This window comes from Bufo gargarizans, chromosome 3 (genome assembly GCF_014858855.1).
Source record: "Bufo gargarizans isolate SCDJY-AF-19 chromosome 3, ASM1485885v1, whole genome shotgun sequence".
Lineage (NCBI taxonomy): Eukaryota > Metazoa > Chordata > Amphibia > Anura > Bufonidae > Bufo > Bufo gargarizans.
In genome coordinates this window covers 189,142,865-189,168,559 of record NC_058082.1, presented here as the reverse complement: position 1 = coordinate 189,168,559, position 25,695 = coordinate 189,142,865, and the positions used below count along the sequence as shown (strand labels likewise).

At 44.7% G+C, this 25,695-nt stretch overlaps 1 protein-coding gene across 1 annotated transcript in view; it reads left to right on the top strand.

Annotated features, from left to right (window-relative positions):
* The first annotated feature begins 3,297 nt into the window (after window positions 1–3,297).
* Window positions 3,298–25,695, top strand: part of LOC122931473 (heparan-sulfate 6-O-sulfotransferase 3-like) — a 55,075-nt gene continuing 32,677 nt past the window's right edge. The window contains exon 1 of the mRNA XM_044285538.1: window positions 3,298–3,377. Coding sequence (XP_044141473.1) covers window positions 3,298–3,377 — 80 coding nt within the window. The remainder of the gene's footprint in view (window positions 3,378–25,695) is intronic.

The window sequence follows — 25,695 nt, the reverse complement described above, 5'->3', positions numbered from 1 at the left end:
GTAGATCCATTTGAGCTCCTTCTTCCTTAATATTGCGTCCTTGTCACCCCCTCTCCGTAACGGGCCCACACTGTCAATAACTCTAAAGCGAAGCTGGTTAACAGAATGCCCCGCCTCCACGAAATGTTTCGCAACGGGCTTATCCATGTTCATCTTGCGTATGGTACTCTTATGTTTGTTAATACGTTCTCTGACTTCCATGGTGGTCTCTCCTACATAAATAAGGCTGCAAGGGCACTGGATGGCATAAATCACATCCCGTGACCTGCAGGTGTAATAGCCCTTGATTTTATATTTTTTCCCACTGTAAGGGTGGGAGAAATATTCACCTTTGAGAACGTTACCACAATTACAACAAGATAAACATGGATAAGTCCCGTTTTTGCGCGGTGCAAGAAGTTTTTGTGTGGATGACTGGCCGCCTATGTCGGACTTAACCAGTCTATCACGGAGGCTAGGGTTCCGCCTGTACGCCATCATCGGTGGGGACTTGAATTCTTCTATATCTGGCAGACCCCTTTGGAGTATATGCCATTCCTTTCTAAGGATATGGGCGATGTCGCCACTGTCCCGGCCGAAGATGGACACAAACGGAACCCTAGCCTCAGAGCTCGCCTTTGTTGATTTCCGTAGTGCAGTGCACCTGTCAACCAGCTTCACCCTCTGTTTGGTTCGAACAAGTAGGGGTTTCGGGTAACCTCGTTCCAAGAAACGCGTGCACATAGTGTCAATCCTCTGTGCACATATTTCTTCATCGGAAACTATTCTCTTTACCCTTAAGAGCTGACTCCATGGGAGGGAGTCAAGCATTCTATATGGGTGATAGCTATCATGCATGAGTAAAGTATTGCGGTCAGTGGGCTTCCGATAGAGGTCCGTAGCCAAAAGACCCTCCATCACGTAAACACGCACATCAAGGAACTGCAACTCACTGGAAGAAACAGTTACAGTGAATTGCAGACCCGGGACCCCCGCATTCAAATGTAGATGAAATGTTTCAAGTTCATCCATAGTGCCTGTCCAGATCATAAAGATGTCGTCGATGTAGCGCCACCAACATAGGACTCTCCCAGAAAACGGGGAGTGATACACGAGTTTGTCCTCCACCTCAGCCATAAAGATGTTAGCGTAGGTGGGGGCCACGTTCGACCCCATGGCCACACCCCGCTGCTGCTGATAGAAGGTGTCCCCGAAGAGGAAGTAACTCCTCTTCAGGACCACCTCCAAGAGGCGGAGGACAAATCGGCACACCCCCGGGGAGAGCCCCATGTCGGCCAGGGCCACATCGACGACACCCAGCCCATATGTATGGTCAATCGATGTGTACAAAGATACTACATCGAAACTAACCAACAGAAATTGGGCGGGCAGTTGTAAATCCTGTAACTTGGAAAGAAAGTGCCCAGTATCCTTGATATAGGATGGGGCGGAGGTCGCCCGGACCTGCAATAACTTGTCCAGAAAGACAGACAATGGATTGAAGACCGAGCCCCTACCAGAAACAATCGGTCGACCCGGTGGATCAATCAATCTCTTGTGAATCTTGGGGAGTATGTATAACATCGGGGTGATAGGGTGGGGCACCGTGAGGTATTGGTACAAACCATCATCTATAATTGAACTCTGTAGTGCCTCCTTCAATATCACCCCGATGTCACGCATGATATCCCATTTGGGGTCCCCGGGTAGTTGTTTATATACCTCAAGATCACTCAATTGTCTGTCTATCTCTCCAACGTACATCGCAGTGTCCATGACGACCACCGCCCCACCCTTATCAGCAGGCTTGATGGTAATACGGGAGTCTCGTTCCAATGCCATGATAGCCTGTCGTTCCTGCATCGAGAGGTTATTCCTACCACCACTAGTGGGACTTAAAGATTCGATCTGCTTATGCACTATGTGAATATATGATTCAACCACATGGTTGGTATGAGGTGGTGAAAAGACACTGGGTTTCCTGAGTTGTAATTCTTTACATGTGAGTAACGCAGTATTATTATTACTAATCACAGGTTTTTTATTGCCATCAACATTCTTAGATGCAAAAAAACACTTTAAATGTAAGTTTCTAAAGAAACGTTGTAAATCCAACTCTAAAGAAAACCAGTCTCTATCAACAGTAGGAGAAAAGCTTAGTCCACGACTCAATACCCGTGTCTGTACAGGGGTGAGTTGCACTGAGGAAATATTTATGACTAATTGTGTTATCTCCGCGGATTGCGTCTGGTTGATCTCGCAGACATCACTTGATTCTGAACAGGAGTCAAAAAGACTGACCACGATGGAGTTACACCTGAGCACTCTGAGAGAGTATTATAGGAACCGCCGGATCCCGAGAGGTCTGCGGTCTCACTTACGACCCAACCTCTTTCCTAATGACACAGATTTCTGCATGAAATTCGAGGCGGTGAGTAATAAATACTCCTTTGAATTGATTTTGCTCAATATTGACTTTCTGTGTAAGGAGGTGGAGAAAATTAAGGGTATGATTGTCGAGCTTAATGCGCAAATCCAGGCTTTAATCAGTGTGGATGAATATACGGCACACACTGATAAAATAGCACAGCAAGCCCTACGCCACAGAAGTGAAACCGAACGTGTTAAAAGAGAAAAGTGGCACCGTGATCTGGAAGATTACCAGTCCGGAAAAGTGTACAATTGGCGTAATCAACAGCCACAAGGAAAGCCTAGGAGGAGGCGCAATAAAAGGTTTGACCACAACCATTTTGGCTTCTCCACCGTCTCCGATTCCACGGATGAACCCTCCACGTCAGCCCCTTTTTTAGGTCAACCAGGCGACGGGGATGTCGCCAGGGTGGAAGAAAACACCATCGGTCACGTAAAAGGGAAACCACCTCAGAATCAAGTGATGTCTGCGAGATCAACCAGACGCAATCCGCGGAGATAACACAATTAGTCATAAATATTTCCTCAGTGCAACTCACCCCTGTACAGACAAGGGTATTGAGTCGTGGACTAAGCTTTTCTCCTACTGTTGATAGAGACTGGTTTTCTTTAGAGTTGGATTTACAACGTTTCTTTAGAAACTTACGTTTAAAGTGTTTTTTTGCATCTAAGAATGTTGATGGCAATAAAATACCTGTGATTAGCAATAATAATACTGCGTTACTCACATGTAAAGAATTACAACTCAGGAAACCCAGTGTCTTTTCACCACCTCATACCAACCATGTGGTTGAATCATATATTCACATAGTGCATAAGCAGATCGAATCTTTAAGTCCCACTAGTGGTGGTAGGAATAACCTCTCGATGCAGGAACGACAGGCTATCATGGCATTGGAACGAGACACCCGTATTACCATCAAGCCTGCTGATAAGGGTGGGGCGGTGGTCGTCATGGACACTGCGATGTACGTTGGAGAGATAGACAGACAATTGAGTGATCTTGAGGTATATAAACAACTACCCGGGGACCCCAAATGGGATATCATGCGTGACATCGGGGTGATATTGGAGGAGGCACTACAGAGTTCAATTATAGATGATGGTTTGTACCAATACCTCACGGTGCCCCACCCTATCACCCCGATGTTATACATACTCCCCAAGATTCACAAGAGATTGATTGATCCACCGGGTCGACCGATTGTTTCTGGTAGGGGCTCGGTCTTCAATCCATTGTCTGTCTTTCTGGACAAGTTATTGCAGGTCCGGGCGACCTCCGCCCCATCCTATATCAAGGATACTGGGCACTTTCTTTCCAAGTTACAGGATTTACAACTGCCCGCCCAATTTCTGTTGGTTAGTTTCGATGTAGTATCTTTGTACACATCGATTGACCATACATATGGGCTGGGTGTCGTCGATGTGGCCCTGGCCGACATGGGGCTCTCCCCGGGGGTGTGCCGATTTGTCCTCCGCCTCTTGGAGGTGGTCCTGAAGAGGAGTTACTTCCTCTTCGGGGACACCTTCTATCAGCAGCAGCGGGGTGTGGCCATGGGGTCGAACGTGGCCCCCACCTACGCTAACATCTTTATGGCTGAGGTGGAGGACAAACTCGTGTATCACTCCCCGTTTTCTGGGAGAGTCCTATGTTGGTGGCGCTACATCGACGACATCTTTATGATCTGGACAGGCACTATGGATGAACTTGAAACATTTCATCTACATTTGAATGCGGGGGTCCCGGGTCTGCAATTCACTGTAACTGTTTCTTCCAGTGAGTTGCAGTTCCTTGATGTGCGTGTTTACGTGATGGAGGGTCTTTTGGCTACGGACCTCTATCGGAAGCCCACTGACCGCAATACTTTACTCATGCATGATAGCTATCACCCATATAGAATGCTTGACTCCCTCCCATGGAGTCAGCTCTTAAGGGTAAAGAGAATAGTTTCCGATGAAGAAATATGTGCACAGAGGATTGACACTATGTGCACGCGTTTCTTGGAACGAGGTTACCCGAAACCCCTACTTGTTCGAACCAAACAGAGGGTGAAGCTGGTTGACAGGTGCACTGCACTACGGAAATCAACAAAGGCGAGCTCTGAGGCTAGGGTTCCGTTTGTGTCCATCTTCGGCCGGGACAGTGGCGACATCGCCCATATCCTTAGAAAGGAATGGCATATACTCCAAAGGGGTCTGCCAGATATAGAAGAATTCAAGTCCCCACCGATGATGGCGTACAGGCGGAACCCTAGCCTCCGTGATAGACTGGTTAAGTCCGACATAGGCGGCCAGTCATCCACACAAAAACTTCCTTGCACCGCGCAAAAACGGGACTTATCCATGTTTATCTTGTTGTAATTGTGGTAACGTTCTCAAAGGTGAATATTTCTCCCACCCTTACAGTGGTAAAAAATATAAAATCAAGGGCTATTACACCTGCAGGTCACGGGATGTGATTTATGCCATCCAGTGCCCTTGCAGCCTTATTTATGTAGGAGAGACCACCATGGAAGTCAGAGATCGTATTAACAAACATAAGAGTACCATACGCAAGATGAACATGGATAAGCCCGTTGCGAAACATTTCGTGGAGGCGGGGCATTCTGTTAACCAGCTCCGCTTTAGAGTTATTGACAGTGTGGGCCCGTTACGGAGAGGGGGTGACAAGGACGCAATATTAAGGAAGAAGGAGCTCAAATGGATCTACACATTGAAATCTTTACAGCCATTTGGTTTAAATCTAGAGTTTAATGTGGCTGGTATCAGCTAATTCTGGATTTGATCAAATCTCTAACACGGCTGTTGGTGTGGGGTGGTGAAGAGACACTGGGCTGTTTTCATATATTTCTCTTCTGTTACAGTAATTTTGCTATGTTTTTTAATTATTTGCCTCAATCACACCGCTTTATAGCACTATGATGAATATGTGGTTTTTTTCCACAAACACCTTGATATGGTATATGATTTATCAATGAGAATTTGTGCCTAATGAGAGTGTTATCTGTTGTTAACACATAGTGATTTTTTTTTTTTTTTTTTTATTATGCCTGCTGCGCATGTGTGGTGTCCATATTTTTTTATGTTCCCTGTCCTTTGGCCTGTCCTTGCGCTAATAGTCTGTGCAATGCGCCTTTAATGTCCAATTATGATTTCATTAGTGAGCGCTCTGCACACTGTTCAGGTTTGACGGTGGTGCGATCGCCCTCTATTGACAGTCCCATTGAATCCTCATGCATACGTCAGCCTGGAGCGCCAGGGGGGAGTGGCCTTGTGACGTCCGCCGGCCGCCGCCTGATGACGCAAGTAGCCCGGCGCAGACTATGCATCGGGATCCAGTTGGGCACGTCATACGCATGTCGCCGTGTGGTGACGTGTGTGATGACGTATGCGGACATGCGCATTGCCGACTATGGGACGCTGGATGGACGGAGGAGGTCTGTGCATGATGACCCCACACAGGTAGCATTGTGATTTATTGCAGCTGGCTCACTTGTCTCATCATGCCAGTGCTCATTAATTTATCATACAGGTGTGTTACACATATACTGAAATTCCATTGGTTGCTTAGCGGTGTGGGTGGGTTTATCATGTGCTATTTATAGGCTGTGATTTTAATTGCTAACATGCTTGACAAAGGCTATCTCTAGCCGAAACGTTGCCGCAGAATATTTTGTATGCCTTGCTGTGAGGTGTGATCCTGAATAAAGAAGATTATTGGCGAGACGCTGCTGTGGCCCTCCATTTTTTCTACATGCCATTGGACCGCTTTGGATCTGCGATCCCCTGCCCAGCTGTTGCATGTTCACCATTTGTTGCTCTTTACAAGCCGTCTGTGTTGCTGCTCCTGAACAAACTTATCAGCTCAACACAGAATGTCATTCTCCTCATTTTGCGAGGGAACCTCCTTGCCTGCTGCAGCATTGATTGGCTCATCCAGGTTGTCTGCCTGTGAACCAATCAGGGCAAGCCACTCTCCCCACTTCCTCTCAGGATCTTGTGAGCATCCTTCTTCCTCCCTCATGCTTTTTTCTACTGATATGTAGGGTTCGTCTGCTGACGAAAGTTTGGAAGGTGGTTACAAACTGATTGGCTCATCGATAGATAGATAGTTGAAAGATAAATAGATACCTTTTATTTTTTTTTATTTTTTTTTAGGAATGTTGACTTCAGTTTAACACCATACATTTAGTGCAATCGACATTTGTGTCTGCTTTGTTTTAGGTCCTGTTATAAGCTGGTACTTGTCCTTCCTGGAATATGAGCCACTGTTGCCAGTAAAAAAGATATATTGTATAAAAAGATGACATGTGATGGAGGAAAGCCTAACAGCTATGCCTACAAAAACAGTGTTTCACAGAGAGATCATTTTAAGACTGATATTGATTCGTGTAAGATAGATGCATCTTAGAATGGTATTGTTTGGTGGATCATTAATCTTCATACAGCCTCTCTATGCTTCCCCAAGTGTTTAGCACTTGATACTAGGTGATAAATAAAGGAGCACTATTCTTTCACACAGAGATGTTTCTGTTGTAAAAACCCAATATGTCACACTGAAGTTTTTCTAAGATTGTGTATATGTAGAAAACCAGCTAGCAAAGTGAAAATCAGCTACTTCAAGTTTCAGTGTTTCTTATTTAAAATATTTTTTAAAGAAAAAACTTGGCAGCTATGTCTATGCACACCCATGGAGGAAACTGTCATCAGACTGTTCACTAATGACTCCTAAGCTCAGAATGACAACTAATATGGATAAATGTATAGACAATGTGATTCAACTCCTAAGCCACTAAAGAATTTTGAAAAAAATAAATAAGTAAACCAAATAAATACTACACACTAGTCATAGCTTTGATACCACAGATTAAAATCACAAGTTAAAAAAAGGTCAGGAATGCCAGATGGAGAAGATACTGTCAAACTCTCTCCTTGTACATACAGTGCTCATACATGAAGCAACAAGTATACTACCAATCACCAAAAAAAACGTACTAAAACGAAATAAATAATCTAACAAATTTAAAATTCCAATATAACAAAGAAAACAGAACTGATCAGTTCATAATAATCTACAGCAAAATGCCAATGCAAATGAATTAGAAAGCAGTAATCAATATATAATAGTGAAGTATAATTTTCTAGTAAGAATGACCCAAACAGATATAGAAAGCAATGATAAACTGCAAAGTATAAAGTAAATCTGAGCCATTCACTAAGAATAACCTGGACCATGGAAGGCCCCTGATACCAAAGATTTGTTTTCCCATCTACATTTTAAAGGAATAAACAGATAATTAAATGCAAAAACTGGAGGAGACCATTGCAATTTATTCTTTGTCAAATGCAATTTATCTAGATTGACACTTCACAGTAGTTTGTTCAGTATCACAAGGCTAAGCTCCAAATGTTATTAGTAGTGTTGGGCAAAGGGAAGCATTCAAAGTGGAATTCGGTCCGAAAATTAGGTAAACTTCGATTCTGAATGAATCTAAATTTCCTTGCGCTTCATGGTAATGAATCAGTTTATCCTAAAATGGCGGCTGCACATTACAAAGTGAAAGTAAGAAGCCCGGGAACGTGAGATTAACCATAATGCCATGCAGCCAGCTAATCCACAGATAGCCACCCCCTGTGATTAGAGATGAGCGAATTTTTCAAAAATTCGATTCAGCGTTTTGCCGAATTTTGAGGAAAAATTTGGTTTGATCCAAATACATAAGGGAGTCTGCTTTGTTAGTGAAAGAATACTGTGAGTCCATATGACATGCAGATGACAAGCGTCACTCTTATAATCACTGCATACGTCACTTATTTTGGCAGTCACAGGTCCAAAATTGACCAATTCAAGTATGAACTCAGCCTTACAGGTCAATGTTAGTGCCAAGTTGAAGCGCACTCCATTTACACCCTCATCAGCTGATTCCATATAGATAGCTACAGAACCTGTTCTATTAAACGCTTATACAATTAGAGCCCCCTGACAGACTGGAGAGGGTGTCAGCAGACTGGAGAGGGTGTCTGATCCGTCAGAACAATAACCCACAAAAAACGGATCTTGTCTGTGGAGGATTTGGTCAGTAATCCATCAGTATTGCTAATGCCCCAAAAAACTGGTGAGAATCCAAAACAGAGATGACACGTGAATGGAATATTTGCGTGTCTTCTGTGTTTTGTACCCACTCCTGTTTTTGGCTACCAAATCACAAGCCAATTGATACAGGGCTTACAGCTGCTACACAGACAGGACCTGTTGTCTGTCTCTATTTTCCTTCCTTCTGACAAATCAGAAAAAGAGTCAAATAAATGGTGATGTCAGCCAGGCTGAAAGGCAAAATAGTGGCCCATGCCACAGAGTGGCACAACGACAGAGTGTGGAGGTGGCAGCAGCATGAGGAGACCACAGAGTAGCCCAGTGGCATAGTGGTGAGGTGGCAGTATGAGGAGGTCACAGAGTGCCACAATGACAGAGTGTGGAGGTGGCAGCAGCATGAGCAGGCCACAGAGTGTGAAGGTGGCGGTGGCATCAGGTGGCCACAGAGTTGCACAATGAAAGAGTGTGAAGGTGGCATCAGCAGCATCAGGAGGAGGCCACAGAGTGGCACAATGACAGTGTGGAGGTGGCAGCAGCATGAGGAGGTCACAGAATGGCACAATGACAGAATGTAGAGGTAGCAGCAGCATGAGGAGGCCACAGAGTAGCACAATGACAAAGTGTGGAGGTGGCAGCAGCATGAAGAGGCTACAGAGTGGCACAATGACAGAGTGTGGAGGTGGCAGCAGCATGAGGAGGCCACAGAGTGGCACAACGACAAAATGTGGAGGTGGCAGCAGCATGAGTAGGTCACAGAGTGGCACAATGACAGAGTGTGGAGGTGGCGGCAGCATCAGGAGGCCACAGAGTAGCACAATGACAGTGTAGATGTGTCATCAGCATCATCAGGAGACCACAGAGAGGCAGGGTGACAGCGTGGAGGTGGCAGCAGCATGAGGAGGCCACAGAGTGGCACAATGACAGAGTGTGGAGGTGGAAGCAGCATGAGGTGGCCACAGAGTGGCACAATGACAGAGTGTGAAGGTGGAAGCAGCATGAGGAGGCCACAGAGTGGCACAACGACAGAATGTAGAGGTAGTAACGGTAGCATGAGGAGGCCATAAGGTGGCACAATGACAGAGTGTGGAGGTGGTGGCAGCATGAGAAGGCCACAGAGTGGCACAATGACATAGTGTTGCGGTGGCGGCAGCATCAGAAGGCCGCAGAGTGGCAAGGTGACAGTGTGGAGGTGGCACCAGCAGCATGAGGAGGAGTGGCAAGGTGACATAGTGTTGAGCTAGCAGCAATATCAGGAGACCACAGAGTGGCAAGGTGACATATTGTGGAGGTAGCAGCAGCATCAGGAGACCACTGAGTGACCCAGCGACAGAGTGTGGAGGTGAGTGGCAATAACAGTGCACGCTGATGATGGTGGGTGTAAGAAGGAGCACTTGGCATCAGATGTGTGGAATCAAGTTGGTGGCAGCATCAGAATAGTAGCTGAGTCAGGTAGCTAGAAGGAACCGGTCTCATTTTCTCAAGGTTTGGGTGAGGCAGCATGGATGATCTAATCTGATGCATCAGGCATTGGTGGGTGGAAATCCTGGCTGATCCACGCCTGATTCATCTTGACAAAGGTCAGTCTCTCCACATTTATGGTGGACAGATGAGTGGTGTTATTATGGACCCTGCCGCACTAAACACCCGCTCTGATGCCACACTACTGGCTGGACAGGACAGCTTTTCCAGGGCAAACTCGGCCAGTTGTATCCACAAATCCAGTTTAGCTGTCCATTAGTCCAGCGGATCTTCAATGACGGCTGGCAGGGTGCACTCCAAGTATACCACCACCTGTTGGTTCAGGTTCAGCTCTATATCTAGCTGCTGGTGAGTAGTTTCTTCACTAGGTGGGTGAAAGCTGCTCATCAGCGACTCTAGACTCAGGCTGCTGCTGATGGAGCTGGTCCTGCTCCTGCCTCCCCACCCCTCCCCAGCAGCCATGGCAGTGGAACATGAGCACAGAGGGCCCCACTGGTCAGACCTGCAAGAGGATGGACGATGGCGCAGTTAGGCCCCTATTTTGGACCGGTAGCGAGGGTCTAATATGGTGGAGAGCCAGTAGTCATCCCTCTGCCAAATGGTGACAATTCGACTGTCACTACGCAAGCAAATGAGCATGCATCGGGCCATTTGCGCTAGTGACTGGGAGGGCCTCCACCTCTGCCTCGTCTTCCTCATCGCCCTGGAGCTCCTATGGATGCATCTGCTCCTCCTCTCCTGTCACCTGAGTAGAAAAACCACCCATTTCGCTACACATTGCTTGTGCTCCAATGTACTTCTCCTCCTCTTCCGGTTCAGCCCCCACAGGACTCATGTAGCCATGAGATCTAGGCGCCACGTCTCCAGTCCCCTGACCAGCCAGATAAAGTAGTATCTGTTCCAGGACATGAAGCAGTGGAATGACATCGTTCATGCAGCAATCCTGCAAACTAACAAATAGCGTGGCCTCATCAAAGGGCCTGAGCAAACGGCAGGTGTCACGCATGAGCTGCCACTGGCTGACATCAAAGTTACACAAGGGCGTACTCCTGTCCTCTTAGATCATCAAGAAATTGTTTATAGCCTTTCTCTGTTTGTATAGTCGGTCCAACATATGGAGGGTGGAATCCCAACAGGTGGAAACTTTGCATATAAGCCTATGTTGGGGATGCTGTTCTACCGCTGCAGCTCAAGGAGGGTGTGCATTGTGGTGTAGGAGTGGCTGAAGTGCATGCAAAGTTTCCTGGCCATTTTTGGGATGTCTTGCAGATGGGTGGAATACTTCAGGGACCACTCGACAACCAGATTGAACACGTATGCCATGCAGGGCACATGGCTCAGCCCTCCTTGACGCAGCACCAGCACCATGTTCTTCCTGTTGACGGTCACCATGGTTCAGATTTTTAGTTGTCGCAGAGAAAGCCAGCATTTTATTGCTTGTTGAAGGACACGGAGCAGTTCCTCCCCTGTGTTAGTCCGTTCGCCCAGGCAAACCAAGTGCAGAAAAGCGTGACACCACCGTGCCCTGCACATGTGGTATGCTGGAGGGCCCCTGTGAATTGTCCCTGCAGTGGAGGCTGAGGATATGGTGGAGGATGAGGAGGCAGAGGCAGACATTGTCGCAGGACCAACAGCGTGGCAACATGGAGGCGGAAGCGGCATCACCTGGCCAAGTTGCTGGTGTGGCTGGACAGGAACCACATTCACCCAGTGGGCCGTAAAGGACATGTATTTTCCCAGACCGTAGTTAATCGCTACACACGTTGGCACTGCTGTGCACTTTGGCAGACACCAACAGGCTCAAGGACTGGCCCACCTTCTGTTCTACATGTGTGTGAGAAAGGGCTGGTACTGCCTTTTTGCCAAATAGATGATGGAGTGGGACTCTCCACCTCGGCTTGGCACAAACCATCAGTTCTCTGAAAGGTGCAGAGTCCACCACTTGGAAAGGGAGGGACTGCAGCAACAGCAACTTGGAAAGAAGCACATTCAGCTTCTTCACCGTTGGATGCATACATGCATACTGTTGTCTCTTGGCAATCGGCTTCGGTGATCGATTGCTGACGGAATGACTGATGAGGAGTAGGAGGGTGAGGAACAGAAGCATCAAGACCAGCAGATGATAGAAGGACAGACCGCTCCCTTCAGCTGAGGTGGTGGAGCCTTGACTGCATGAAACTTGCTGCATATGTTGACGGAGGGCCGTGGGGCCAACATTGGCACCCTTGCCATGCTTCACCTTTTGCCCACATATTCTACATATGGCAAATTTTACCTCCTCCGGCTGCTTAAGAAAAAACTACCACACTGCCGAGTAGGTGATTTTACACCCAACACTACGCACTGACTGACTGCTACCACTGTTGCCTCGGTGAACCCGTAGGCTCCTGCGAAGTGGGTCTACCCCGGGCACGTTTGGCTCCCGACCTCCCACTGCTGCCACCCTGCTGACTCCCGGCCACGCTAGCTAGCGACTTGCTTTCTCCATCGCTGCCACACAGGCAAGCTGCCACCCTCTTCTCCCGATGATGATGAAGCCCGTTCGTCACCCGACTCCCAAGTGCGATCAGCTAAATCATCATCTTAGAGTACTGTCTGCATGTCACTAATTGTCACCACCAGACATCTGAGAAGCTCTGACAGACGTTCTTCAGAACCTCCTCCTTGAGGTTCCTTTTGTTTTGCTTTCGTTTTCTCATCTCGTTAGCCTCTCTCAGCTGTCATGTAGGTGCACTGATTGCATCCCTTTAAATCCCTTCCCATACTGCATCACTTTGCGGTTTATACAACTTCCTTGAGTGTGTGCATGCTGGATGCTACTACTGAGTCTTCTACAGATAATTTTTGTTCATTCATTTGTATTTTCCTGTTTGCTGGATCCCAGGTGACCCTGACTCCCTCCGTATCAAGTGTAGGGAGCCGGTGGTCGTGTCCCCTCACTATTATAGGGTGTTCAGGTGTTATGCAGTCGAGGAATGAGGATATGTGATCATCTACCATTGAGATTTTTGCATAGGCTGAGCAGTTAGGGAGAGAGACAGGTCTGTTGCAGGGCTATCCCTTTGGTTCCTTAGTTTTGGATCCAGTTAGTCGGATCTTCATTTTGTGTCTTCTAGTTTTCTGTACACCTTCCGGGACATTATAAACCGCCAAAACCATCTTAAGCATGAATCCGGTTTCAACCTTGATTGACCGCATGCAGGGTCTTTCACTGGAGGTAGAAGATCTCCGGAAAACTGTCTCTCAGTTTGAGGTGACCGTTTCTGCTTGCGTTCATGGAATTTGTTCTGAGCCTAAAATCTCGCTTCCGGTTACGTTCTCCGGGGGTAGTGAGAATTTTGTTCGTTTTAGAGAGGCTTGCAAACTCCATTTTCGCCTACTTTCCCATTCCTCTGGTGATGAGGAGCGGAGGGTGGGGATCATCATCTCGCTGCTTAGGGATAACGCTCAGTCTTGGGCCTTTTCGTTGCCTGTGGGGGCACTGCCCCTCCGTTCAGTGGATGAATTTTTTTAGCCCTGGGTCAGATATATGATGATCCGGATCGTATTGCTCTGGCTGAGTCTAGACTATGTCTTTTATGTCAGGGTAAACAATCCGCAGAGATATACTGCTCAGAATTTCGGAGATGGGCAGCTGATACTGGTTGGAATGATGCTGCACTCTGAAGTCAATTTTGCCATGGTCTTTCAGAGGGATTGAAAGATGCATTTGCCTTTCATGAGAGACCTACCTCCTTGGACTCTGCCATGTCTTGGGCCGTTCGTTTTGACAGACGTCTTAGAGAGAGAGGAGAGATCACTCCTTCCTGTCATACTCAGTCCAAGGAGAGTGCGGCGGTCTCATTCAGTGCACAGGGGTCTCAGTCACTCTCAATCCTTTCTGAGCAGGGGCCCATGCAGTTCGGTTTGCTAGCCTCTGACAATAGAGGATTCAGCTCTCATAGGAAGGTTTGTTTCTGTTGTGGAGGTATAAATCATTTGGCAAATGTTTGTCCCTCTAGGAGATTTAGGCAGTTTTTTGAGAGTAATAAAGAAACAAAAAGAAAAAAATCCTCTAAAAACTTTCCATCTGTTACTACAAGGTTGATGCGGAAATTGAAGGTTTTCCGTTTGACTGTAGTTCCCGTTTTGTCCTACCTGCCAGGGTGGCGCTAGAGAGCAAGAACATTTTTTTGTGAGATTTTCGTAGATAGTGGAGCAGCTATTAATCTCATTGATAATCAATTTGCTATAACTCATGGTTTCCAGGTATGCACTTTGGGAAAGGATATACCTGTTTTTGCTATTGATTCCGTTCCACTTTCTCAGAAATCGTTAAAGGGCATAGTTCACAATATCCGTTTGATTGTGAGTGATACTCATGTTGAGGATGTGTCATGTTTCGTCCTAAGCGGGTTGCCTACTCCTCTAGTGTTGGGGCTACCCTGGCTCACTAAACATAACCCCACCATTGATTGGCAAGCGAGGCAAATAAATGGTTGGAGTGACTTTTGCAGAGAGAATTGCCTCACAACATCTGTTTCTGAGGTTTCTACTAAGACTGTACCATCTTTTCTCTCAGAATTTCTCTCCACTTCTGGTTTTCGCATGGACCCTTAGAAGGTCCGCGCTGTGCTTGAGTGGGAGCTTCCTGAGAATCAGAAGGCGCTGATGCGTTTTTTGGGTTTTGCCAATTATTACAGGAAGTTTATTTTGAATTATTCTTCTGTTGTTAAACCACTCACTGATATGACTAGAAAGGGGGTAGATTTTTCCTCCTGGTCGGTAGAGGCGCATAAGGCCTTTTCTAATATCAAGGAGAGTTTTGCTTCCGCTCCCATCTTGGTACAACCTGATATTTCTCTACCCTTCATAGTTGAGGTTGATGCTTCTGAGGTGGGTGTGGGTGCGGTCTTATCTCAGGGTCCCTCTCCTGCCAAATGGCGACCGTGTGCCTTTTTCTCGAAGAAATTCTCCTCCGCAGAGAGAAATTACGATGTGGGAGATAGGGAGTTGTTGGCCATCAAGTTAGCTTTTGAGGAATGGCTAGAGGGAGCCAGACACCCTATTACCGTGTTTACTGACCATAAGAATCTGGCCTACTTGGAGTCAGCCAAGCGTCTGAACCCGAGATAGGCCAGATGGTCTTTGTTCTTTTCAAGGTTTAATTTTGTTGTCACGTTCCGCCCTGGGGTTAAGAATGTGAAGGCGGATTCCCTGTCACGTTGTTTTCCGGGAGGTGGGAATTTTGAAGACCCGGGTCCCATTTTGGCTGAAGGTGTGGTGGTCTCTGCTCTTTATCCTGAATTGGAGGCAGAGGTTCAGGTAGCCCAGTCAGAGGCTCCTGATCTTTGTCCTCCTGGGAGGTTGTTTGTGCCTCTCGCTTTAAGGCACAAGATTTTTAAGGAGCACCACGATACTGTCCTTGCTGGGCACCCGGGGGCAAGATCTCATCGCTCGGAGATTCTGGTGGCCGGTGCTTCGTAAGTCGGTTGAGGGTTTTGTGGCAGCCTGCGAGACCTGCACTTGTGCCAAAGTCCCTCATTCACGGCCATCAGGTCCTCTCCTTCCGTTACGCATTCCTTCCCGTCCTTGGACACATCTGTCCATGGACTTCATTACGGACCTGCCTCGTTCCTCGGGGAATACTATGATTCTGGTGGTGGTGGACCGTTTTAGCAAAATGGTGCATTTCATTCTTTTTCCTGGCTTGCCCAATGCTAAGACGCTGGCGCAGGCATTTATTGATCACATTGTCAAATTGCATGGTATTCCTTCAGACATAGTCTCTGATAGGGGCACACAGTTTGTTTCCAGATTCTGGAAGGCTTTCTGTTCTCGCTTGGGGGTTCGGTTGTCATTCTCTTCTGCTTTCCACCCACAGTTGAATGGCCAGACAGAGCGCGTCAATCAGAATCTGGAGACATATCTGCACTGTTTAACACCTGAACACCCTATAATAGTGAGGGGACACGACCACCGTCTCCCTACACTTGATACGGAGGGAGTCAGGGTCACCTGGGATCCAGCAAACAGGAAAATACAAATGAATGAACAAAACTTATCTGTAGAAGACTCAGTAGTAGCATCCAGCATGCACACACTCCAGAAAGTTGTATAAACCGCAAAGTGATGCAGTATGGGAAGGGATTTAAAGGGATGCAATCAGTGCACCTACATGACAGCTGAGAGAGGCTAATGAGATGAGAAAACGAAAGCAAAACAAAAGGAACCTCAAGGAGGAGGTTCTGAAGAACGACTGTCAGAGCTTCTCAGATGTCTGGTGGTGACGGTACCCCTCCTTCTACGAGTGGACTCCGGACACTCAGAGCCCACCTTCTCAGGATGGGACCTATGGAAAGCCCTGATGAGACGAGTGGCCTTAATGTCCGTCACTGGGACCCACATCCTCCAGCAACCCTGTTATTGGCTGTATCAAACAGCTCTTGTGCCCCAATAACAAGAATGGTTTGCTGGAAGGACAAGCTGTATAATGGCAATTTGGATCCCCAGGCAGTGCTGCAATGGGTAATAGGATTGCTCCTATTACCCAGTCTGTAACCTTCCCTACTGAACCCTGTTCTATATAAATGCTGTGGAATAATTCCTCCCAATCCTTTCCCTGCACTTATAAATCATTTTTTCACCACAATCAAGTCTTTGCTATCACTGTCCCTAGCACCTACAGACGTCTCTTCCTGCACTAAGTACGCTGGTGAACGGCAGAATCTAAGATGGCTGACTCTATTTATAGGGCTGTGACACCACAGGGCTGGCTGCTGATTGGGTGCATGCTGGCATTATGGGTGATCCCGCATTCCCAGAGTTCCATGCTCCATGTCCTCACACGTGTAGCAGCCATTTTAGGAAAAATGCGATTCATTACCTCGAAGCATGAGGAAATTCGGCTTCGGTGCGAATCAAATTTTTCCTAAAATTCGTATCAAATTCCACTTTGTCAGCTTTGATTCGCTTATCTCTATAAAACCCTCATGCCGCGCAGTCCTCGCCACTGGCCTGTGAGCTGAGCATGGGGAGAGACGTGGAAAGCGCTCATGCACTGGGAACAGTGTTGCTGTTTAATGATTAATAGAGGAATATTGGAGAGGGAGAGTGCAGGGAAGGTGCAGGGAGACTTATTCTGCATCAGTTTAATTTATTTATTCCTACATTTATTTATTTCTACATCAGCTGTAAATGTAATTCAATACCAATAAGATGGAAGCCTTTTAATATTTTGGTGCCAGCCTGCCATCTAATACTATCCAGTCTGCACCCCTTAGGGAGGCCAGGTCTAAACAATGACCATCCTTATCTTTTGCTGGCTTTACTTCTTCCAAATGAAGTCTCCATGTCCTAGAAAAGTCTTAAAGATGCAGAGAGAGGAGGAAATGGATGTTCCCGATGACATATTCTCATTGATATTAGATGGTGTGGAAAAGGAGGAAAAGCAGATGGCAGAGGAAGTGCTCCCACCTGTAGGGCAGGAAGTGCTGGGGTTAGAGAAGTGGGTATGCCAGAGCTGATTAATATTCTGTGTTTACTGTAAAAAAAAACTATAGGAGATTGCAGGGAAGAACAGCAATAATATGCATATTGTCCCCCCAACATAACCAGTCAAACTCCACACCAGTAACAGCCCCCATTTAAAGGTGCCATTATTCTTCATTATTAAATGAAATGCAGCTGCGGTTTAATTGACTGTGCATTTCTTCACCGTAACATGGCTGCAACTTGCCACAGCACGTACACTCTGTATGGCAATACCAGGCAGAGTGGCCTGGGTATACCTGATTTTGAGCAATTTGTGACAAATTAATTTGTAACTAATCAAATTTCTTGGCTAACTTCGTGAAGTTGCTGTATCATATTTTTCAAAGCTGTGCTCATCTCTATTTATTGGCAAGTAAATTTGGTAATTAGCCTTATGGGTTTTGATAAAACTGGTAAAATGTGAAGTTATTGCACAAAAATATTAAACAGATTGTTTTCATTAAATGATGTAAAAAAAAAATCACAGGATAAATAGTAAAAAACGTGAGTACAAAATACTTTAAATCAAAATATTTTGTCAGACATTGATTTAATGCATTGGTATAGTGAAAATCTTGAAAAGCACAACTCCTGACAAAATAGGGATACATATAGAATGTTGCACAGGGGATGTAGCACATTGAATGATATTTTAATAAACTACAATATTTCAGAGGCAATTAATGACTTATGAAGAAGTGTTCAGCTGAAAAACACAGCTTTGTAATTGTATATTCTGTTTTAGGAATACTCTTGTTTGAGTGTAGAGTACTCATCTGTACATAGTAGGGGGCTAATTATTTTTTATAGACATGATGGTGAATAACAATTGGATATAACTTGCTCCTTTGCTTTTCCCAATAAAACATATAAAAGTTTACTGTAATTTGTGTTTCCTTGGAGAGTACTGTATGTTATCACAAAAAAAACATTATAGTGCAATGAACTGTGCCAAGAAATTTCTCAGCTAAACACCATCCCAGATTCTCAATAACAGAGACTGTGAATTAACAGCATTCATCAGCACAAAGCAAAATGCAAAGTAGAAGAAGGTAAATATACAGTAGTTCATTGGTTCATTAGTGTACAAACTGTGATAAAACTTACTGTACTATCCGTAGAAAAATATTCAGTGCATAATTCCACAATGCTAGTTAGATGAATATATGAATTATGCATAATATTATATTATTTTATTATGTATGATAACAACATTGCCATCTACATCAGGTTGCTATTCTATGCAGGAAAATTCCCTATTGAACACAAGTAGCTGCGATTTTTTATTGTACTTTTCATTATATGCCTAAAATATGTTGTGTATACATTCTGACTGTAAAAACATGGCATAGGACTGTAAAAGATTATATAGCAGACAGTGAATTATATAGCAGTTACATATTTCAGAGAATTGATTCTCTATATACAGAAATAACATTGTGGACAAATATTTAGTATAATGACAGCTTTGACTGATGTTTGTATTGTTCATTTGGTTCCTAAATGCAAAGTTAACCAACTTTCTGAATAGTCTAAAATGTGTTAACATTTTGCTAATGTAGAGTTTGTGTGATATCACTCTTAGTCCTTTTGATTCTAACATAAATCTAATAGCAAAATTATCCTGGCTAAATCAGCTCTGCCTGGTCTCCTCTTGCCTCCTCTCAGTGGTAAATAGTGTTGAGCAAATTAAACTGTGCAAAGTGGACTTCGATATGAATTTCAGGGAAAATTTGATTCACTGCAAAGCAAATTTCCTCACTGTTAAAGGAAATATTAATTATTCATATTTTTGTTAATGGGGGGGGGGGGGGGGGGCTTTTGTTGCCTTGTGTTTGTTATGTAAAACATCTCCAGCCATGCTGATGTTATCAAAAGACAGAGGATCTGCATTGATTCTCTGTCCTTTGAAGTGGCTGAAACTGGACATCATTGTTCAGTTGTTGGCCTCCCTTCCTGCAGGTGCACTCAGTTGAATCACGCTGCTTTGCTTGGTCCCCAAATTAGGCTAGTCAAACTTTGGTTACCTGATAGGCCTCATTGTATGCCATGATGACACCCAATATGCAGCTTAAAGGGGTTGTCTCACCTGATAAAGTCATAGGGCCAGATTTATCATTAGCTCAAGTCAGAATAATGGAGTGAAAAAGTCGCAAACTTTTGCGCAATCGCTTAAACTGTGCAAAAATATGCGACTTTTATTGGCTCTGCACTATGCTCGCCAGTTTTCTGAAAGTGGGCGTGTTTTCTTATGTAAATGAATCTCTAGACAGATTTACTATTGCAACAATTTAAACAGTCGCAAAAAATGTGCAAAATCACTCCAGTGAGGACCATGCTTTTTAAAAGAACATGTGACTTTTTCATAAAGACGTGCGACTTTTGTAAAGCTGCTTACTGACGGATAAACTGCTGCCATCAAACCACATTTATTACCGTCTTAAAGGGCCCATCATAAATCTGACTTAGCTAAAACTGACTTTAGCCATATGTGAAAGTGGAGTGAGCTGTCAGAGTATTGATAAATCTGGCCCATAGTTATTATATGATGGTGTATGTATATGATGTTATTTTCATTCACTTTCTAATGTACTTCTATTTTCTATATGGCTTCTCTTCACAGTTTTCTTTAATTATAGCTTCCTTTATACCCTCCTCGTCTCTAGGGGTTACGGCCACCACTGGAATGCACTTGCGGTGGCCGTGCTTGCACACTAGGAGAGAAATATCCGGCCTTTCCGTTGAATCGCGTGATCGAGCGTACATAGAGGCCAGTGTATGCGCATTCTCTCCCATTCCCGCCCACCTCGTATGTATTCTTGGATTAGCTCCTGCACCTGGCCACCTCGATCTTCCTATTGAACAGCTTCAGGGCATGCTAAATAGTATAACAGGTTCGGGGCTTGCATAAATAGCCTCGACCCTGTAATATACAGATCGCAAGTGCCGGCTGTCATCTTGTGAAAGACAACTGTAGGAAGCTACAGGTCTGACCTGATAGTTTTCTACAGGGGCTGGCAGAGGGATCCTATCTGTCTCAAGTTAAACTTATCAGGAGACAGACTTTTGTCTGGGACCCACTGTTATCTCTATATGCAAATATACAGAGATAACAGTATATTTAGTGAGCTAAGGGCTGCTTGAGTGAGCGTGCATGGAGAGGTAAGGGTTACTGTAAGTCAGGAGGAGAAGCCCCCGCCCCGCTCCAGCTTGAAGCCCAAAGAGCAGCAGAGAGGCTCGGAAGGCAGAAGGTGAGACAACCCCTTTAATTGCCAGGAGATGAATATCCTCCTATTTGGATGTTCTTTTCATTTAGAGGAACTCCGCCTAAAAAATATATGTGAACAGAATATATTATCCCTTAATGCTATAATATTTTCAATATTCTGTGGCATCGTAACTTGAAACCGCATTTCACATTGTTGCCACATAAAGGAAGATTGGACCAATCAGGGTGGCTCACTGTATTACCAAGCTGCTTGTGCCAATTGGCGGTCCACTAGCATCCCACTGAGATAAAGTTCCTTGTTCTTACAGATCTATACCTATGTCTCATTTGAACAGCCCAATTAGGCATCACTAATAATGATTGCCACATTTTATTTTTATGCCAACACTGTACAGTGTCGGGAAAGTAAATGCTCTGGTACCAAAGACAGTAAAATCATTGTCATTCTGGGAGATTTTGACCTTCTTCTTTCACATACAATACTCTTGATTTCTGCACCTCAACAGAAACTGAACAGCACCAAATATAGGGAGAGAGTTCAATAATGATGGTAAGGGTACACAGAGGTGCAGTGCAACAGCCAAAACAAAGTAATTACTGAATAATGTCAGCACGATAGAATTGCCTCATCAAAGTGCAAATCTTCGGAATAGTAGGCACAGTTCTTGAGCATTACACAAACCAAAGTACAGGGTAACAGGGCCCAACTCACAGACAAAAATTGGTGGCAAGGGAGACTTTGGTAGCTTCCCCTCAGATTTGATGTCTAACAATATTTAACTAGTGCAGGGGAATATTCCAGCTCATTCCTGGCATGGTCCTCCGAAGGCCTGCACTATTTCTTAACTCTGGGTACAGATGTAGCCTTTTTATACAGTTGTGGTGTTACAGAGCACTGGTGGTACAACACCTTTGCACTATCTGCACCATCAGTGCCCTGCAGTTATGCTATGCTATCCCACACTGGCACCTGTGACTCTGAGCACTTCTTATACCACATCTTTGCCCGTTTCTGACTTGCTTTGTGACTCTGTGACCAAGGTCCATTTCTGGACTGAACCATCAGACTACAGTCAACATCTCCCGATAACGCTTATTGCCATTTTTGGGCTACACATGCATTTTCCACTGTTTTGGAATTTATCAGCAAATATTTGAACTGGATTGCATCTTTCGCTCAAGTGTGCTATGGTGCACCGATTGAAAAGATTTCCCTTCCACATTGCACCGAACACTAATCAACACAGTTCGGTCCTTTCTACTCTTCCTTACAGACACATCTTCCATTTAGATGAACACATCAACTGTTAACTGCATACTATAGTAATTTATTTTTTCATTCTGCGTGCAAGGCATATCATCAGTAATGTGAAATATGCCTATTGTTGATCAACCCATCAAAAGAAACCTGAAAATCCACCTCTTCCACCTACAACCAATGACCCTGCTGCCTCTATACCGCCATGACCAACTTAACCCGCACCTACTGCGTCCTTCTCCCATACCATGTAGATTGTAAGCCCTCACGGGCAGGGCTCTCTCTCCTGCTGTACCAGTTTGTAACTCATCTTGTTTATGATTAGTGCAATTGTTTGTTATGTATGTGCATCGCTTATCATATGTACAGCGCTATGGAATGAATGGCGCTTAAATAATAAATAATAATAATAATAACCCATAAGTAATTTACCTCAATGGCAAGTGACGGCTCCAAATGGGGTTGTCTTATGCTAGACCTTTGAGGCTTACTACTATGACAGAGCCTTCCAACTACCACCCCAGGGGCCAGTACTACTCTGGTAATATACTGGTCCCTGAAGCAGATCCTGCTCTCCAAAAAGAAGGGGACTTACAGCTTCCAGTAACTACTGTATGTCTGAATTCTACATGTAAAAACTCAGTGTATCTGTGTTATTTATCTGTAGATAGATAGATATACTGTATAATGGCAGTTATATAAACACTGACCTTTCCATTTTTAGCCTTTTCAATATAAAACTAAAGCAAACAAAAATTTACATTTTATGGTACATCATTTATTAAACAGGGTTTAATTATTCATTGTTATTCTATGATTAATTAATTTAATTCCCTAGGTTTTAATGCACTGCCTCTTGTCTATTTAGTTTAACATTCACACATTTGCTACTACAGTTCTTTGATGTATGAGTTTAATCTATTTTTATTGTTAGGTTTGTCATACTGCCATATGCAAGTAGCAAATTACTCACCTCAAAACAACATCTAAGGTTTTTTTATTCCTTATTTTCTTTCTTCATTGCATTACTTTCATTGTTCATCTTTAGTCCTGCAACACAATTGTATAACTAACCTGGCTATCTATTATTTCTACATGAACTGGTAAAGGCAATGTAGATGAAGAGTTTGTTAGCCAGGTCATTTAAACAACCAGCAAATGCTGAAGCTTGTTCCTGCAAGGACTATTTTACATTGGGAAATGTCAAGGCAAAATGGCAAGCATAATCATTACTATAATATTATGTGTAATCTAGTGGGAGAGAAAAGTGCAGTGAAGAGTTAGCTTGTATATGATTACATCCAATACCAGAGGGGCTTATATGTTATGTGCTTCATTGTACAGATACATTTAGTTGCATTTAAATGATTCAATTATTTATTAATCTTCATGTTTGCATTATTACATTGTATATAATAGTCACTTTTATATTACCCATATGAAATTGGGTAGACAGCCTTTTTGACAGAGAAAAAACAAACACAAAAAACACAAAAAAACTATATATGTATATATGACATATGTGAATAAAGACACATTTTTTTCACCGTTTACAGAGATATGTCGTGGATTTCTATACATATTTCTATACATATTTGTGCACCCGGACGCTGGCCCCCGGATAGCTGTCTTTGAGGAGTGCTGCCCTGTTTTTGAAATTATATATATATATATATATATATATATATATACACACACTCACCTAAAGAATTATTAGGAACACCTGTTCTATTTCTCATTAATGCGATTATCTAGTCAACCAATCACATGGCAGTTGCTTTAATGCTTGTAGGGTTGTGGTCCTCGTCAAGACAATCTCCTGAACTCCAAACCGAATGTCAGAATGGGAAAGAAAGGTGGGCTACAAAAGCAGAAGACCCCACCGGGTACCACTCATCTCCACTACAAATAGGAAAAAGAGGCTACAATTTGCACGAGCTCACCAAAATTGGACTGTTGAAGACTGGAAAATGTTGCCTGGTCTGATGAGTCTCGATTTCTGTTAAGACATTCAAATGGTAGAGTCCGAATTTGGCATAAACAGAATGAGAACATGTATCCATCATGCCTTGTTACCACTGTGCAGGCTGGTGGTGGTGGTGTAATGGTGTGGGGGATGTTTTCTGGGCACACTTTAGGCCCCTTAGTGCCGATTGGCCATCGTTTAAATGCCACGGGCTACCTGAGCATTGTTTCTGACCATGTCCATCCCTTCATGACCACCATGTACCCATCCCCTGATGGCTACTTCCAGCAGGATAATGCACCATGTCACAAAGCTTGAATCATTTCAAATTGGTTTCTTGAACATGACAATGAGTTCACTGTACTAAAATGGCCCCCACAGTCATCAGATCTCAACCCAATAGAGCATCTTTGGGATGTGGTCGAACGGGAGCTTCGTGCCCTGGATGTGCATCCCTCAAATGTCTATCAACTGCAAGATGCTATCCTATCAATATGGGCCAACATTTTTAAAGAATGCTATCAGTACCTTGTTGAAACAATGCCACGTAGAATTAAAGCAGTTCTGAAGGCAAAAGGGGGTCCAACACCGTATTTGTATGGTGTTCCTAATAATTCTTTAGGTGAGTGTATATATATATATATATATATATATATATATATATATATATAGTCAAGGCTGATTTCAGCTTGTTATTGTGTGAGGGCTTTATAAGCTCCCCTCCCACAAACACTCAGCGCTGGCATCACTCAGTGCTTCCCGGGTCACGTCAGTTTCGCTTCACTCGGCTTCAGCCAGGTAAGTATGGCCGCCGGGGTCCTACCTTCTCTCCGCATCCCCGCCACCTCCTTTTCTTCAGCAAGCCCTCTTGTCCTCTTCCCAGCACCTCCACAGAGAGGCCACCCCCATCCCACCTACTTTGCTGCGGCGCTCGCAGAATTCGCCTGCCGGGTAGACGCCGTTCCTCCGGCTTTCCCAGACGGCGGATCTCGCGCTCCTTGCGATCCAAGGTGGGGGGGGGTGGTTCAGGCTACTCCCCGTCCACGCCTCTCCTACGTCACAGCCACAGCGGGGCCGGAGGCACAGAGCAGCTCAAGCTCCCCGCAATTGGCCAGCCATAATCGGCTCGATCAGCACTGTTGCCTCTAAATAACAATCCTTCTTTCCCCTAGACCTGTCCACAACCTGTTTCAATCCAGTTATGTTTTGTCCTATCTATGTCTCCCGCCTCTACACATCACTAACCCATGTTTCTCTGCTATTGTCTACCTCCGATATACGTCATTCTTGCCGCACGTTGTCACATTCTTGTTTTCCACCTGTTTGCATTATACAGGCAGCATCTCTCCTGTACACAGCCTGTTTTCTTTATTTAGGCGACATCTGTCTTATCCGTTCTCACGCTTGTTTGCGTTATTCAGGCCACTTTCCGTCATCCACACAGCCTGTTCTTCGTATTTCAGGCCACGTCTTTGTCATCCATGTTTTACACCCGTTTACGTTATTCAGGCCACCTTGTTTAATGTACACAGCCTGTTTTCGCTATTTAGGCGACATCTGTCTTATCCGTTTCTCACGCCTGTTTATGTTATTCAGGCCACCTTCCGTCATGTACACAGCCTGTTTTCGTTATTCAGGCCACGTCTCTGTCATATCCATGTTTCATGCCTGTTTACGTTATTCAGGCCACCTCGTTTTAATGTACACAGCCTGTTTTTGTTATTCAGGCTACGTCCTTGTCATCTCCT